This window comes from Phocoena phocoena, chromosome 12 (genome assembly GCF_963924675.1).
Source record: "Phocoena phocoena chromosome 12, mPhoPho1.1, whole genome shotgun sequence".
Taxonomy (NCBI): Eukaryota; Metazoa; Chordata; class Mammalia; order Artiodactyla; family Phocoenidae; genus Phocoena; species Phocoena phocoena.
In genome coordinates this window covers 8,720,309-8,736,821 of record NC_089230.1, presented here as the reverse complement: position 1 = coordinate 8,736,821, position 16,513 = coordinate 8,720,309, and the positions used below count along the sequence as shown (strand labels likewise).

The following is a 16,513-nucleotide window of genomic DNA, read 5'->3' as shown; positions in this document are numbered from 1 at the left end:
ATGGCCCAAGAAGTCAGCCTGAAGTCCCTCCGGGGATCAGAACGCGAGGTGATCCTCCAGGTCCTGTACCGGGACCGGGAGGTTCGAAACATCGAGGAGGAAAGGATACGGTATGCTGTCATTTAGTGGGTGGGATTCTTTCGTTTTTTTGGCTTTTTCTGCTTGGAAGCTGCTTCTACCTGGCGTATTGCTGCTTGCTGCCTACTCAGCTTCTTGTCTGACAAGAGTCGGAGTGAAGGGCTGTGGGGGAGGTGACCTTTGCCGTGTCACTAAGCTTCGGGGATGGTAAGGGAAAGAATGCCTTTTGTTTTTCCTTTAAAATAATGCCTTTTTTTGTGATAAGTTTGCTGTCTGTCAGCTTGTCCATTTGCCTACTTGGCAGGAATAATTCAAGGGAAGCTTTCAGGCTTCTCATACGCCCTTCAAGGGAAAGACCTCCGGCTAAGGGTTTTCCTAAATTATTTTTGGTGGTAACCGAAGGCACAAAGAAAGCAGCATAGAAACAGCAAACCTGCTGGAATCCATTCCTGTCCTTTTCTTTTCTCTCTTTTGCTTCCCAGCCGGCTTTGAGGGAAGGGGAAACCTGCCCAGCCTGCTCTCCGACTGATCTGTTAGCAGAGAGCCTCTTTCCTCTCTCTGAGCTCCGCGGGCTGTTGGACGTTAGTTTAACACTTAACAAAGCAGGGCTGGGCGGTGTCCGTGGTTAGCTGTCAAGATCCATCTTTAATATGGTGATGCTTTGTTTACCGATTGATGTTTATGGAGAGCGTGAGGTCTAGAGGATAAGTAAATGGAATAGGCTTTTTGGTTTTGCTTTGTTTTTAATGGCAGAACTCCTTCAGAGTCTGCCAGGAAAAATAAACATATAAAATAAAACTTTGGACCACCAAACGTCTGAGGAAGGAGCGAAAATTTCTGGTTAACTAGAAGGTACAATGTTCTTTTTCTACCCTCCTCTGTTATCCCAAAGCTCTCTAAGTGTACTTATACTTTATTCCACTAAAAAAATACACTGAACAAAATTGATTTTTCTTTGATGATTCAAGATCTTACGGTGATTTAGAAGCATCGTTTTGAATATCAACAAAGTAACATGGATACTGTGGTAAAAGGTTTGTTACAAAGGGTACTGATTCTAGAGCAAATCCTGAAAGTTGGATGTAAGCTTGTTTCTTGGGGTTAGCTTCTCTTTTCTAAAAGTAAGTAACAGTAGGGCTTCCCTGGTGGCACAGTTAAGAATCCGCCTGCCAACGCAGGGAACACGGGTTCAATCCCTGGTCCGGGAAGATCCCACATGCCGCGGAGCAACTAAGCCCATGCACCACAACTACTGAGCCTGCGCTCTAGAGCCCATGAGCCACAACTACTGAAGCCCATGTGCCTAGAGCCTGTGCTCCACAACAAGAGAAGCCACCGCAATGAGAAGCCTGCGCACTGCAAAGAGTAGGTCCCGCTCGCCACAACTAGAGAAAGCCCACGCACAGCAACGAAGACCCAACGCAGCCAAAAAATAAACAAATAGATTTTAAAAAAAAGAAAAGACATGAGAGCAAGCATTAAAAAAAAAAAAGTAACAGTAAATCAACTATACTCCAATAAAACTTTAAAAAATAATAAAAGTAGGGCTTCCCTGGTGGCACAGTGGTTGAGAGTCCGCCTGCCAATGCAGGGGACACGGGTTCGTGCCCTGGTCTGGGAGGATCCCACATGCCGTGGAGCGGCTAGGCCCGTGAGCCATGGCCGCTGAGCCTGTGCGTCCAGAGCCTGTGCTCCGCAACAGTAGAGGCCACAACAGTGAGAGGCCAGTGTACCGCCAAAAAAAATTAAAAATAAAAATAAATAAATAAAAATTTAAAAAAAATAATAAAAGTAAGTAACAGAGACATTTCATAGAAGAGTATTCTGGCTAATGATACCTTCTGGGGTCCAATGTAATGTCCCTTTGTACTAGGGCTATTGTCCTGGGGAAATAGGGACTGAAAGTAACTGACCACCCATAAAAAACAGTAGCAAAAGCGTAGCATCGAGGGAGCTCAGCTTGGTGCTCTGTGATGACCTAGATGTGGGAGAAAGGCGGGGCTGGAGGTTCAAGAGGGAGGGGGATATAGGTACACATATAGCTTATTCACTTCATTGTACAGCAGAAACTAAACACAACATTGTAAAGGAATTTTACTCCAATAAAAAAAAATTTTTTTTAATTTATTCCATTAGAAAAAAGCATAGCATCAGCTAAATAACTTTATTGGGGAACTTAAGACAATAGCAGGCGTGTATACTGTACATTTATAGGTCATTCCCTGCCTTGCATTTTAGAATTGATGCCATTTTCTGCATTTTTCCTCTTCTTTCACTGTCCTTGCTTTATGTTATAATGCCCTTTGGGCACAGAGGGATGAACCTAGCCAGCCATAGTGTTTATGCTTTGCCATTTAATCCTCACAGCAACCCTGGGAGGTAAGGCTTGCACAGTCGAGAAAACCTCTGAGCCTCTGCTCCGAGACGTCGCAAGAGATCGTGGTTCACACAGCCGTGTTGGAACCCGGGGGTGCTGGATGCCAAAGCCCCTTCTTTCTCGCCATGGGTGGTGCTGTTGGGGCCCTTGCCATGTAGGAATTTGGCTGGCATCTGTCCTTCCACTCAATTGCTTCTTATCATTTAACTCTCTGGGCCACAGGAAACTGAAGACACACTTGCAGCATCTCAGGTGGAAAGGCTCGAAGAGCGGGAGCCAGGAGTACAAAGAGAAGTCCTGTGCCCGCTGCCGGCAGGCCCTGGGGCTCCTGCTGAACCGGGGGGCCGTGTGCCAGGGCTGCAGCCACCGCGTGTGTGCCAAGTGCCGAGTGTTCCTGAGGATGACCCGTGCCTGGAAGTGTACCGTGTGCTTTGAGGACAGGTGAGGATGGGCTGGGGAGCCTCAGAGATGGTGCAGGACAAACTGTTGACAAAGACGGCTGTCGCTCCTCAAACTTGATCGGGAAATGTTTGCCGAGTGCTTAATATGGAGCTGCCTTTCTAGAAGTGGAAGTTATTGTAATTCAAAAGTGCGTTTTGTTATATGAAAAAAGTATTTTTTTTTGTTTTTAATTTACAAAAGTTTGTTTGTAATGGCTGGGGATCAGTTAACGTAGGAGTTAAGATTCCTTTCAATTTCTTAACTGGTTCATTTTGTTAGTTTTCTTAGAGCTTAATTTATCTCTTTGAGGAAACGTGGAGTGAATTGTAACACAGAGAATATTAGAGCGTCCTGTGCAGCTTTATTAAGGCCTTTTTGAAGGAGGCAAGCTGACCTGTATTGGATGCTCTACTAGAGAAATGGGTATGCTTTCTGTTAGTGATAGCGGGAATCTACATTCTAATCTTTTGATGTTGTGAGGTTTTAAAATATTTTAAACATGGAATTGGCATTTTTGAAAATGATAAAGAATATCTGTGGCTTGATCTCATGCCGTTCGAAGCACGAGTAGGCTGGTCGCCAGTCCCTTGGAAACACGGGGGGGTGTTTCTGCCTCTCGTGGGGTGGCGTGCACAAGGACGTCACAGAACTTACGAGAGGTAGCTATGTTCGTCTGGTGTGATTCTAGGAGAGGAATCAGAGACTGAGATTTGAAAACAACTTGTAAATATTGCTGTAGATGCGTGAGTGCCCTGGGGGCTAAGACTGTGAGAGGTGCTTACACAGTGTGGGCACAGCAGCTGGGTTTTCTCTCCCCCTAAATCGGAAGGATTGTGTCTATGGGCATATCCTGATATTAATCTCCTTAAATTTCCCATCCCTTTGCAAGGCTTAATGTATTTCAGTCAGTCATTCGAAGGCAGGTTGTTCAACCAGATTTCCTTGTTCCTAAGCTCCACCCCCTCCCCCCCCCCCTCTCTGAAGCGTGCTCCCCCGTGGTCAGAGTTATCTCCACACATCTCGCCGTTTCCTCAGTTTGTGAAGCCGATGCCCTGCAGGCTTTTCTCAGCTTGAGAGGAAAAGACCAAGATTTCCTGTGAGCCGCCTGGCCTGCACTTGTGCTCAAGCAGGTCTGGGCTCTTGAGAGAGGAGGAAAGGTCCTAAGATCTCCAGTCAACCATACATATTTGGTCGATAAACACTAAGGTATTAAATTCTTCAGCACTTTTTCTTCATCTAGCCACAGGGTTATAGGACAGGGGCTGAGGCAACCTCCCAGGAAGCTGGCCAGCCCTGCTGAAGTCTCTGCCCTGGAGGGCACCATGCCCGGGGCGTTGTAACTTTACCGCTCTAAGCTCATGAAGCGTGATTTCTGAAACCCCAGCTTCCTTATGTTGAAATAAGGATGTTTGTCAAAATATCCAAGATGACTGCATTACTCTGAGTGAACTGACATAGGAAATCGCTTGGGGAGAGATCTAAGTAATGTATAACCCAACTGCCCCCCTCCCAGCCTACTTTCTTCGAAGCTCTCTGCTCTCTCTCTCTCTAGTTTTGTCCACGCTGGGCTGCCTTCCAATCCTGGGGCCAAACCAAAGAAAAGCCTTGGGAAAACTTGAGGGTAGACGATAGTCACAACTGAGCTGGGTCCTGGACAGGTTTTTGACGCTATCATTTTCCTCTCCCTGCTTCTTCCTCAGCCTGAGACTCATTCCTCAAGAAGTGGATTTGCTGTGGGAGCAGGAGAGAAAACAGGTTTTAAAATCAAGAAAGAAGAAGCTCTAGGGTAGCAATTTAAAAAAGCAAAACCAATGTACAGATTGCTGCAGTCAGTGCCCAAGTCCTGTGACCAGCGCTGGCCTTGGGCTTGTGTTGAGGGTCCAGGAGACACCTGAGGTTTCTGCCTTCTGAGCAGGTTTTCTGCTGAGGACCCCAGGAGCTCAGAGGAGGGAGAGGCGAGGGAGGGCTGAACTGGCTCAAGGTGACTTCCCAGAGCACCCAGGTGGGAGCATTTCTGCAAGCGGGTCGGGATTAGAGAGGGAGACATTGTCCGGGAGAGGGAACGTCGTGGGCATGAGTGTGGACCACTCACCGTGTGGGAGGCTGTGTTAAGCATTTCTTGACACCAAATGTTTTATTTAAATCTTCAAACAATCTTACGTGACAGCTACCACCATTATCCCAATTTTATAGGGGAAGAAACGGAGGCTTAGAGACACAAGGGAGCCCAAGGCCATGCGGTCAGTAAGCCTAGAACCAGGTCTCCAGAGTCCCATCTCTTCTTTTTTTTTAAATTTAAATCACTGTGAGTGATCCAAAATTATTTTTAATGGTAAAAATGAACCCATACAATCAAGTAGAATATTACAGAGTCATTAACAATGTGATGCTCTGTTAACAGAGATGCATACCAGCTGTTGTGAATTTCAAGAGCAGCTTATCAAACCTTGTGGTACACTTTTCTTTCATTTAAAAAAAGATACATAAACAAAATTATCTGGAAGAATATATATCAAAGAAATGATTCTTTCTCTCTCTTTTTATTTATTTATTTATTTTTATAAATTTATTTTATTTTTGGCTGCATCGGGTCTTCATTGCTGCTCACAGGCTTTCTCTGGTTGGCGGCGAGCGGGGGCTACTCTTTGTTGCAGTGCGCGGGCTTCTCACTGCAGTGGCTTCTCTTGTTGCGGAGCACGGGCTCTAGGAGCGCGGGCTTCAGTAGTTGTGGCGCACGGGCTTAGTTGCTCCGCGGCATGTGGGACCTTCCCGGACCAGGGCTCGAACCCATGTCCCCTGCATTGGCAGGCGGATTCTTAACCACTGTGCCACCAGGGGAAGCCCTCTCTCTCTTTTTAAATTGCTAAGGTCCTTGTTGTTTTATCTCTTTGATATATCGTAGTGTATATCTGTTAATCCCAAACTCCTAATCTATCCCATCCCTTCTTGATCTCCTCTCTCTCCTGCCTTCTGGGAGACTCGCCCGGAGGAACGGGGTCTTAAAAGCCACTCGGAAGAGTTTGGATTGGAGGCTGCAGGAAATGGGGTGTGAGCATACGCACTTTGCCAGAAGAAAGCCAGGTGAAAGTCTGCCTGCATTCTGCAGGACAGACTCAGGAGGGGAAGATGAAGGTGAATGAAGCAGGTGAAAGTCTTTTCAGTGAACGAGGTGTGAAGGGATGAGGCGGGCGGCAACAGAGATGGGGAATGTGAGGGAGAGTTCAACAAAGGGGTGATTGAACTTGGTCATAGGGGATGAAAGAGGGAAAATTGAAAAACAGTTCTGTGGACTAGCAAAACTGATAGCTCTTCAGGCTTAACTGGAAGAACCAAAGGAAACAGAGTAAAAGAGAAGCAACAGAAAGAACTAGGTAAACAAAGGCAAGTCGGAAAGGACTTAGAAGGGAAGGTTGGTTGAAAGTTGCTTCCGGTGATGGGGGCCGTGTGTTATCCTTAGCAGGAGCCATCAAAAGAGGCGTGATTTGGGAGAAGGAAAGAAGAGAGAGTCAGATTCCTAGAATTTGGAAAATGTAATCTTTCAAATTTCAGACTGATACTCCCAGTATTTTCATAATCCCATGTTTCGGTAAAACACCGAATCACCACTTTATATCCACAAGGCAAATAACTAATGTATGAGAATGGAATAATTCCAAATCATGATTGTAAATCCTTCTGCCCTTCAAGTGAGGAGGAAAAGGTATAACTCTATAAAAGATTGAAAAGAAATTGAACGCCAGGTATGGTTTAACAGATTTGGCCAAGGAAGGATTTTAGCTTGGTGCCAAGGTTAAAGGGCCATTTTTCTACCGCTTCTCTTTGTTTCAAAACTGGATTTCTTCTTTTTTCTAATCTGATTTTTAGCACTGTCGATAGGAACGATGTTAATTTGTCTCACATGAAAGAGTACATAGACAAGTTAAATATACTGAGTACAATTTTTCACATAGCTGTACATTTCTAAATTTTCAAGAGGTTAGCCATAAATTTTCAAAAGGTTAGCCACTAAGATTAATTTCACAGAGAAAAAGCCTTTTGTTGTTTGAAATACAGTCTTTTCTTCTTAGTTCTGATTTGGAGATAGCATCTGTTGTAGTTCTCACGAGAAAGCTTGGCTGTTGCACGTGGTGTAGGTACACTGCTTTCTGTGGGAACAGGACAGATGATGATTACATAAAGGATCGTGATATTCTTTTTATCCGTTGGCCAAATGAGAGTAAGGATTACCTAACAGCCTTTGAAGCCTTATGTTACCAAACATATAGTTAAAAATGGAAATTTATCGGATACTTTTTTTTTTGGCGGTATGCGGGCCACTCACTGTTATGGCCCCTCCCATTGCGGAGCACAGGCTCCTGACGCGCAGGCTCAGCGGCCATGGCTCACGGGCCCAGCCGCTGCGCGGCACGTGGGATCCTCCCAGACTGGGGCACGAACCCGCGTCCCCTGCATCGGCAGGCGGACTCCCAACCACTGCGCCACCAGGGAAGTCCTGTGGGATACTTTTTGAAAAAGTTTATTTTTGAAAAGCTTATTTTGTGCTTACTGAAGGGAATGTTTACACAGTAGTTTGAGTATCACTCTTATTGTTGGTGTTGAAGTTGAAATTTCTTCCATGATCAGCACTTGATTAGTCATGGCAGGTCTTGCTTTTAAAGCCTTTTTGAGATGAGTAAGCTTTCCATACCCTTGAGTTCATACTTAAAGTTGTCAGCTCACTCAGTTCAGCTGAAACTTTTCGCCCTGCAGGAAGGTCAGTGCCAGGAGGCCATTTTCCCAGTCTGGCACTCAGCGTGGTGGTGATGTGCTGCCTTGGTTAAAACTCTGGGCTGAAATGTCGGCGAGAGTTAAGGATACTGGGGACGTAGGGATACCAGACAGGCTTGTACGTCCTTTCCAGTCATGTGTTCACAGGAATTTCTACAATAACAGACCCATGTCCATAGATCAGACCAAGAGCGCATTCTAGTGCCGAATAGAAGTCATGGGTGGATTTACCGATTTTAGATGATCCCACTGCTGCACGGTTTCATGAATGCAGGTATCTTTGAGACCATGATTTCCCAATTTGCAGGTCCTTTATTCTGATTCATTTTCAGTGAACTGAAGTGTCTCTTCAAAGATTTTTTCTTCCTAGAAGAGCATGTGGGTGGCGTGTGTCCTAAGCCTATCTGAGGATGCCTTCGGTAGCCTTTTCTCATGAGTAAGGACTTCACTGGCTTTTAAAGCTCAAGTCCCAACTTTTCATCTCAAAATCGTTGTCTTTTGGAATATAATGTGACAGAGACGTTGGAGACTAGCTTTATTTTTATTTCTTTATTGATCACCTAGATTTTATGTACTAGAAGCATATTGGTTTTTTGCTGGATCCTTGTAATTGAAAACAGTTTCCAGTACATGCCTCGGTCTGAGTCTCTCCACACTGATTTTTATGGAATAAGGAAAGTTCCTTTGAGCTGCCTGTCTCTTGGATTTGCTTCTGTTTGTTTGTTTAAAAATTACCTTTTACTGTGGCAAAATACACATAACCTAAAATTCAGCATCTTAGCCATTGCAAGTATGCAGTTCAGTGGCATTAAATACATTTGAAACCATGGGTAATCGTTAGTCAAATCCATTTCACCGGCCTCCACTCATCAGGGTCATCTACGAGACTCACATGCCCTCCGTTATTGTCCTAAACAGTGAGATGTTTGCCAGAGTTGTTTTCCAGGAACTTGGAGTCAGCTGCGTCTCGTTTGAGCTGAACTGGTTAAGACTGGCCCAACCCTCCATCTGGGCATGCGCAAGCGTCCGGGCAGTGACCTTTTGAAGTCAGAGGGCAGAAAACTCCACCCTCAGGTCGTGCTGAGCTCCTCCATCTTCCCACGTGCATAGACCTGTAGCCTAGTTACTGCGCGGAAGGGCGATGACCCACCTTTTTCCAATCACCTTTCCCCACGCTCAGACCGCCCTGCTTCTTAATTACTTCATCCCATAAATGCCTCGAGCCCCTTGCCTTCCAGGAGGTGGATCTGAGGCCTGTTCTCTGTGTCTGCGCTGTTTGCTGCTAACTTCAGCGTCCCGGCGTTTCGGCTTGCTGCGCGACGGGTAAACCAACTCGGCTAGGTAACACGCCATCCGTTTCCAGGCTTTTTCATCTTGCAAGACTGAAACTCTGTAACCGTTAAACATTTCTCCCTCCCCGCCAAGCCCCCGCAGCCCCCATCCTACTTTCTGTCTCTGTGAATTTGGCTACTCTAGGTCCCCCACATAGGTGGAATCATACAGTGTTTGTCTTTCTGTGAGTGGCTCATTTCGCTAAGTATCCTGCTTTCCAGGTTCGTTCGTGCTGTAGCGTCTTGCAGAATTCCTCCCTTTTTAAGGCTGCATCACATTTCTTAGCGTGTATGTGTCCCATTTTGTTGGCCCGTTTCATCTGCTGATGGGTGCCTGGGTTGCTTCTACCCTTTGGCTCTGTGAATAACGCTGCTGTGAACATGGGTGCACAAACATCTCTTTGAGACCCTGCTTTCTGTCCTTTCAGATACATACCCAGAAGTGGAATTGCTGGCTCACATAGTATTTCTATGTTTAATTTTCTCAGATCCGCCATGCTGTTTCCCACAGCAGCTGTGCCATTTTACAGTCTCACCAACAGTGCACAAGGGTTCCAGTTTCTTCACATCCTTGTCAACACTTGTTATTTTCTGTTTGTTTGTTTGTTTTAATGGTAGCCGCTAATGGGTGTGAGGTGGGAGTTTGCTTATTTTTTTGACTCAGTAACATTTTCTTCAGTCTGGTCTAATTATTCTTCTATGCCACTTGCCCTGGCTTCTTCGGGAATAACTTAGGTTGGCCTTGTTCTCTATCCTACATTTATTATTATTATTTATTTATTATTATTTTCTCCTTCAATATTTAATATCTTTTTCTCTCATGTTCTGTGAAAGCATAACTGATTCAACTTTCCAGACTCTGCATTCTGCTCTTTTCCTGTTGGTAAAACAGCTTGTTCTGCGTTTGCATTGTTCGTTTTGTAAATCTTCCTTTAGTCTGTTGTCTCTTCACTTCAGCCTGGGTTTTACTTATGTCTTTCTTTCCTTTTCATGGAGGCGGTTTTTTTCTTTTTCTTTTTTTTTTTTTTTTGCGGTACGCGGGCCTCTCACTATTGTGGCCTCTCCCATTGCGGAGCACAGGCTCCGGACGCGCAGACTCAGCGGCCATGGCTCACGGGCCCAGCCGCTCTGCGGCATGTGGGATCTTCCCGGACGGGGGCACGAACCCGCGTCCCCTGCATCGGCAGGTGGACTCTCAACCACTGTGCCACCAGGGGAGCCCTTCGTGGAGGCAGTTTTTAAATGCTTTTGAAGACAACTGCTTTCTGAAACTTTCCCTGGTTCTCGCGGTGATGCACCTTGAGTAGCCGCTCCTGGTCTGCAGGACTCTGTTTCTCCTGCCCGTGGCCTTTTGTCAGAGGCTCTGCGTTGTCTTCAGACATCCAGGTTCAGGGTTTGCCAGCAGGGTACACGCTCCTTGTCTCTGGTCTCGTGACCTGTCAGTGGTAGTGGAGTCCCTTCTTAGATCTGTGGGGAGGACAGAGGTATGCACAACGTCTAACTCGATTTCTGTTTGAGGCTTTAACAAGTGCAGCTCCGTCCAGCTGCAGTAGAATTGGTATTTCTTTCATTGACTAATTATCTGATGTAACAAACCAGGAATCACAAACTCATGGCCAACAGGCTGCAGGCAGCCCACAGGCCTTGTTGCGTTGGCCTGCCCCATGTCTGTATTTATCGTTGTAATGCCTTAAAACGGGGCATGGGTTCTGCAGCTCACGACAGTGCCCACCCCTCTCTCTCGTTTCATCCCTTAGCCACTCTCTTCGTTTAGAGCGTCTGCTTAGTGCCTGAGTTTGTGATTCCTGCCCCTACACGTTGAGAGGGCGTGATGCACGTCATGCCTGGGTACCACCAGGGCTCCACCTATGTCGGTCCCACCTTATCCCTTCAATTCTCAGGGTGCTCCCTGCAGAGGTGGGGATATTCATTCGTCAACCCACATGTAGTCACCAGCCCCACCGTGTCCCGTGGCTGTGGATACAGCACTGAATATGACGCGGGGGTGGGGGTGGGGAACCTGCCCTCTCTCTGCAGTTAAGTAGAGTTATTCATGTTTTGCAGGAAGTGATGGTGGCTGCTTGGTTAAAATCGTTTATCTTCATCTTGATTCTGACTCCTGGTTACGCAGGGTTTAATCACAATGATCAGTCTTTTTTCCCGTAAGAACATTGAAATCAGATCAACTGAGCTAGCTGATGGAGGGAAAAAAACCTCATTATTTTGCTTTGTAACTAAAAACCGCCTTAGGTATAAGATTATTTGAAGTAAAAAAAATTTTCTTCAACTGTATGGGTGCATAGGACCACTTTAGCTGGGAATTACCAAGTGGTTGGACAAGCCGGTGCAAAGAAATCAGGTTGATCTTAGTTTTACAATATTTGGCCACTTCTTTTGTTGTTTTTATAGCTTGTCTGATAAGCCACCAAGGCTTTTCTTGAGGCTTCCTTGCCATCAGGGCACTGGTTAGAGCACAGATCTGCCTGGGAGATGTGTGTCTTTAAGGCATTCAGAGAATCCTGACATGCAGATAAATTTGCTACCTCTTGTACATTGAATGGTAGAAATACATTAAGGAATTCTAGGGACGTGATGCTGGCTCTTCTCGGAGCATAAAGCAGGTGCTTTGGACGTGACAGCTTATCCACCTGCAGATGCTGGTAATTTGAATGCAGAGTAAAAGTGCATTCCAGCAGGCCTCTTCGGCTCACTGCTTGCGATAGAAATGGGGTCAGACTATTGAAGATCTTTCTATTAGGGTCCTCCATTCATGGTATCATTGAACGTTTGCGCGCTAGAATTTGCAAAGTGCTTTTCAACAGTTATTTCCCTTTTGCTAATGAAATGACAGCATTAGCCGAGTTCAAGGCTATGAAAATGGATGCCGGAGCCTCCAGCAGTTTCTCAGGAGCTGTCGGTGTTCCGTGTGCTTGGCGTTTCTAGTTACCGTTTTCCTCACGCAGAGTTCATGGAAAGTCAGACATGGAACTCTAGATCTCTTGCTCCCTTCACCATCCTTGGATTTTGCTTTCTGAGATGGATTTATCAATTGATTGAAAAAGTTTTGAAGAAACAAGTCATGATTCTGTGGGAGAGATATAAAACCATTAGTCTGTTGCTGGGTTCAGAAAATGTTCCAAGAAGCTTTCATAGCCAAATTCTGCTTAAGTCATCGGTGGGGGGGAGAGAAATAATCAATGTTTCCTTTGGTTACTGTGAGTCGTGCTACCTTGTGCTGGCCCTAATGAGGACAGAGACACTGCAAGATCTGCTCACCTCTGTCTTAGACGGTAACAGCCATAAATGGTCCTTCTTATAACACTTGGGATGTGTGTGGACTGGGAGCCCTTATGAAAACCGTTAGGGAATAAATGCTTATGAAACAGGTGATTCTGCAGAAGTGTTTATGGAGATCCAGCTCCAATCTAGTTCTCAAAGGAAACAGCCTCAAATGCAAGAAGTACTTGTCGTCGTATGGTTCAGGCCTGTGGTACTCTTATCCTTCCATTCTGTAGTCACAGGTAAGCCAAAGAGACCTGTGGGTTTGTGTTCAAATCTGTCCCTGCCGAGGAAGGTCCTGCTTGAATTTCACAAGTAATCCGTTGAGATTCAGTTAGATGATTAGATGGTAATGTTAGATGACTAGCCCTAGGACATACTAATATTCTACTTTATCTGCTTCTCATATAGGTTCTGAGACCAGGGCTAGAAGAGGACTTTGTAATAAAATGTTGTAAAATGTAATAAAAATAAAATGTTTATTCAGGCGTTCTCACCTTCCTCTCCTTCGTCCCCTTACCTGCTCTTCCTTTTTCGTGACTGCATCTACAGGTGTGATTACTCCTCAGTGGTGGCCTGTGTCTGGCTATAGCTCAGCTGACTGTAAGTGCATGGTTTGATTTGCAGCTTAATTCTTAGTTCTGATCTCTCTCAGGTCTGGTCTGAGGCGAGGCCCCGCCCCGCCCCCAGCACCTGTCTCATATGTAAATGCTTTTGGTCACAGGTAATGGGCTGGAGAGTGTGAGAGAGTAGATGAGCTGGAAGGGTCACCACCCCCAGGAAAATAAACATCAGGAAGTGACGTTTGTTTATCAGGTGGACGCCTCCTTGTTTCCACATTCGATTTTCCTCCCCTACTGTCCCCTTAGACTTTGTCCTGCTGTATAAGGATGGAGGAAGTGTCCTCAGAAATAGAGCAGTTGTGGGTATGGCAATTCAAAGGAGTGTGAACGCACCCCCCGCCCCCCTTTAATCTCTGTGAGCTTTCTCTGGGTTTTGATCCTCTGCTTGTCTTCAAGTACCAGAGGGGAAAACTTCCGTTGAGATGCTGAGTTCTCCTTCATGGATTTTGTGTCGATTTAGTACATTAGATATCTGAGTTTCTGATTTTACAGATGAAAAGTTTCCCGTCTCTCTCATGATATATAAAACATGTAACTGTGATATATCTTTGGCTGTTAATGATAGTGACTGATTATCAAAATTCTGTTGCCAAAATTCATAAATGCTCTGCGTATGTTTTCCTTGTTCTGGTCACTAAGCATTGGGAATAATCATTTGCATGCTAATCAGAGAATATAATAGTTAACAAGATGAAGGGGAGGGAGTTGGTTGATGTCTTCTGACAACTACTAAAACTCCAGAGAGAAAGATAGGATACTTAAAAAAAAAAAAAAGTAGATTGCAGTGTATTTGTGAATTTGTGAATTTATTGCATTTGTAAGCATTAACTTAAAATCCGTTTGAGATCATACATAGCCTGAAAGAACCTAATGGAGAGTGTGTTTCAGTAAGTACTTATAGAAGAGAATTTGAAGTTTTCATTTTTCTTAAATTTGCAGGACCTAGGGATTGACAAGTTTTATGGCACATTATTTTAATGGTGTGAATAATTTATAGTATCTGTGTGTTTAACTTTTTATGTCCTGAAAGGCTATTGACAATTCTACCTTTCTGAGGTTCTTTGAGGTTGAGGGTGGTTTCTTTAGAAACTTGGAAACCATCAAGAGTAAAACAGGCTTTGGGACTTGAGTTTCAACCGGTGACCGTACAAAGTGCTCCCATGCGGCTGTGCCTATGAGTAGGATGGGAGGGGATGTAGAGATGCCCAGGGAGCCGCTGTCAGACCGACTTCCCAGCGGGAGGTCACGGCCCCTGTCTCTCAAGTGGTCCCCAAATCTCCAGTGAAGCCCTTGGATCCCAGATCCCAGATTTCAGGTGCTCCCAGGAAACGTCTCAGGTGAATCTGCTCTGTTGGTTCTTGGTAAATGTTGTAGTTAGCTCAGACGACCCTCAGCCTAACCTAACTAAGGACGATCTCTTTCTTAGCTAAATAGGCAGCACTGAATTCCTTTGTTGGTTTTCCTTCATGCCGTTACTCCCCACCATGAACATGATAAATTGACCATTTTGATGGCAGCTTTGTTCCTCCTTGTATGTTTATTGTTACATTACATTGACATGCAGGGTAAAATGTACCCAAGTAGAAACTCCAGCTTTGCTGCTTTTTTAAAAAATTTATCTTTTTATTTTACTTTTATTTCTTCTTGAAGTATAGTTGACTTACAATGTTGTATTCATTTCAGGTGTACAGCAAAGTGATTGTTTACATATATATGTATAATGTATTGTATAGATTCTTTTTCAGATTTGCAGCTTTCTAGTCAGATCACTTAATCTCTATGGGAACTCTGTATAGTTAGGGATTTGGGTCAGGAATTTGAACTCGGGTCCTTTGCCAGACTAATGTTGTGATGATATCTCCCTACCTTGTATGAGCCAAATACGGCACCACCCACATCTCCCTCTGAGGCTTCCTTTCTGCTTGCTTTTCAGAAACGTGAAAATAAAAACCGGAGAATGGTTCTTTGAGGAACGAGCCAAGAAGTTTCCAGCTGAAGGTAAGTGCTCGCAGAACGTTTACTAAAGTAAAGTGACACATTCCTAGTTTAAAAACATTTGCTGTTAAGATTGTGAACGTGAAACTTAACAAGGTGTGGTGTATGGGCTTCTGTCCAGTCAGCCCTCCTGTTCCTTTTGTCTAAACTTTCCTGCCTCTGCCCCTCAGCGCATGCGGTTTACCACCTTTGCTTGTGGGGCTTCCCTCTGTCCCCGCACTTACCCCACCCCTAACCCTGCTGAAATCCACCTGTTTTCCATGAAGTTTCCCTGACTTCTGCTTCTGGGGGTGATGTCTCCCTCTTCCGAAACACCAGTTTGTAAATACATCTCTTCCATCATTGTTGAAATGCCTCATATTATATCATTATTTGTGCGCTTCTCTTTCTCTCCACAAGCAGAAACTGCTTTTAAAATCTTATTAGCCCCAAACCTTGATCAAAATGATTGAATGAATAACTGAAGGCCACAGTGAGTGCACTGCGTTAGAATTCAGCAGATATCGGTGACCATGAAGTGAGCACATGTGATTATGTGAGTGGAGGTGTGTCTTTGGTTCGTGAACCCCGGGTGTCTTATAAAGTACTTGCAAAGTTGACATAATGGTGTGATTAGTAACTGGGACTCAAGGCCATGGAGAAAACGGGTCACGCTTTGGTTACAGAAGTGTCACGTCACAGCAAGTGAGCTGTGCAGATAAGAGGATAACTTATCAGGCAAAGGCGCATACACGTGTCGTCAGAGTAGAGCAGAGGCAGCATGCTCTGTACACCCCATCTGTCCACGGTGGTAACACAGGTGGCACCTGTCTCTGATGTGTCACTGTGGGGACTGCACACAGGGGAGCCTGGACTGACCTAGCCGGGATGTGGGTGGCTGGAAACACTTTTTTTTTTTTTTTTTTTTTTGCTGTACGCGGGCCTTTCACTGTTGTGGCCCCTCCCGTCGCGGAGCACAGGCTCCGGACGCACACAGGCCCAGAGGCCATGGCTCACGGGCCCAGCCGCTCCGCGGCACGTGGGATCCTCCCGGGCTGGGGCACGAACCTGTGTCCCCTGCACCGGCAGACGGACTCCCAACCGCTGCGCCACCAGGAAAGCCCTGGAAACACTTTTTTTTTTTTCTGGTGGGGGGGAATAGTAACAGTTTGAGGTGGAGAAATAAGCTATTTAGCCTCAACCAAAGTGTGTGTTGGCACGTAAAGGAAGCCATTCGTCTGGGTGTTGACAATCAGCTTTCATAAAAGCACTGTGCACCGAGATTTAGTCGGCGGTAAATTCTCCCCTGGATTACATTCCTGACTCTTCTTACTCAAGGAAAAGTGATGATTCTGCAGAGTTTATTAGAAATCTGGAGGAATATATAATACTGATGGGAGTGCTCAAGCCAAAAAAAAAAAAAACTGCAGCGTGTATGATTTTTATCTAGACCTGTGTTTCTCAATCCTTTTTTCTCTAGTGTCCTCTCTAGTTCCCAAACAGCCTTGTTAACACTTTTTTCCCCTAAATATTACCAGTCCATGAAAGTTTCATATCCCAGGTATACTGCATAACTATAGCTATATATTTATGTATGGAGGCCTTTTGGAGCAGAGCACAAACCATTGAGATAGCTAAGATTT

The 16,513-nt window shown here is 45.2% G+C and overlaps 1 protein-coding gene across 2 annotated transcripts in view; it reads left to right on the top strand.

Annotated features, from left to right (window-relative positions):
• Positions 1-16,513, top strand: part of SYTL3 (synaptotagmin like 3) — a 75,468-nt gene continuing 58,955 nt past the window's right edge. For both annotated transcript variants that reach the window (XM_065888791.1, XM_065888790.1), the window contains exons 1-3: positions 1-110; positions 2,678-2,896; positions 14,830-14,894. In XM_065888791.1, coding sequence (XP_065744863.1) covers positions 1-110; positions 2,678-2,896; positions 14,830-14,894 — 394 coding nt within the window. The remainder of the gene's footprint in view (positions 111-2,677; positions 2,897-14,829; positions 14,895-16,513) is intronic.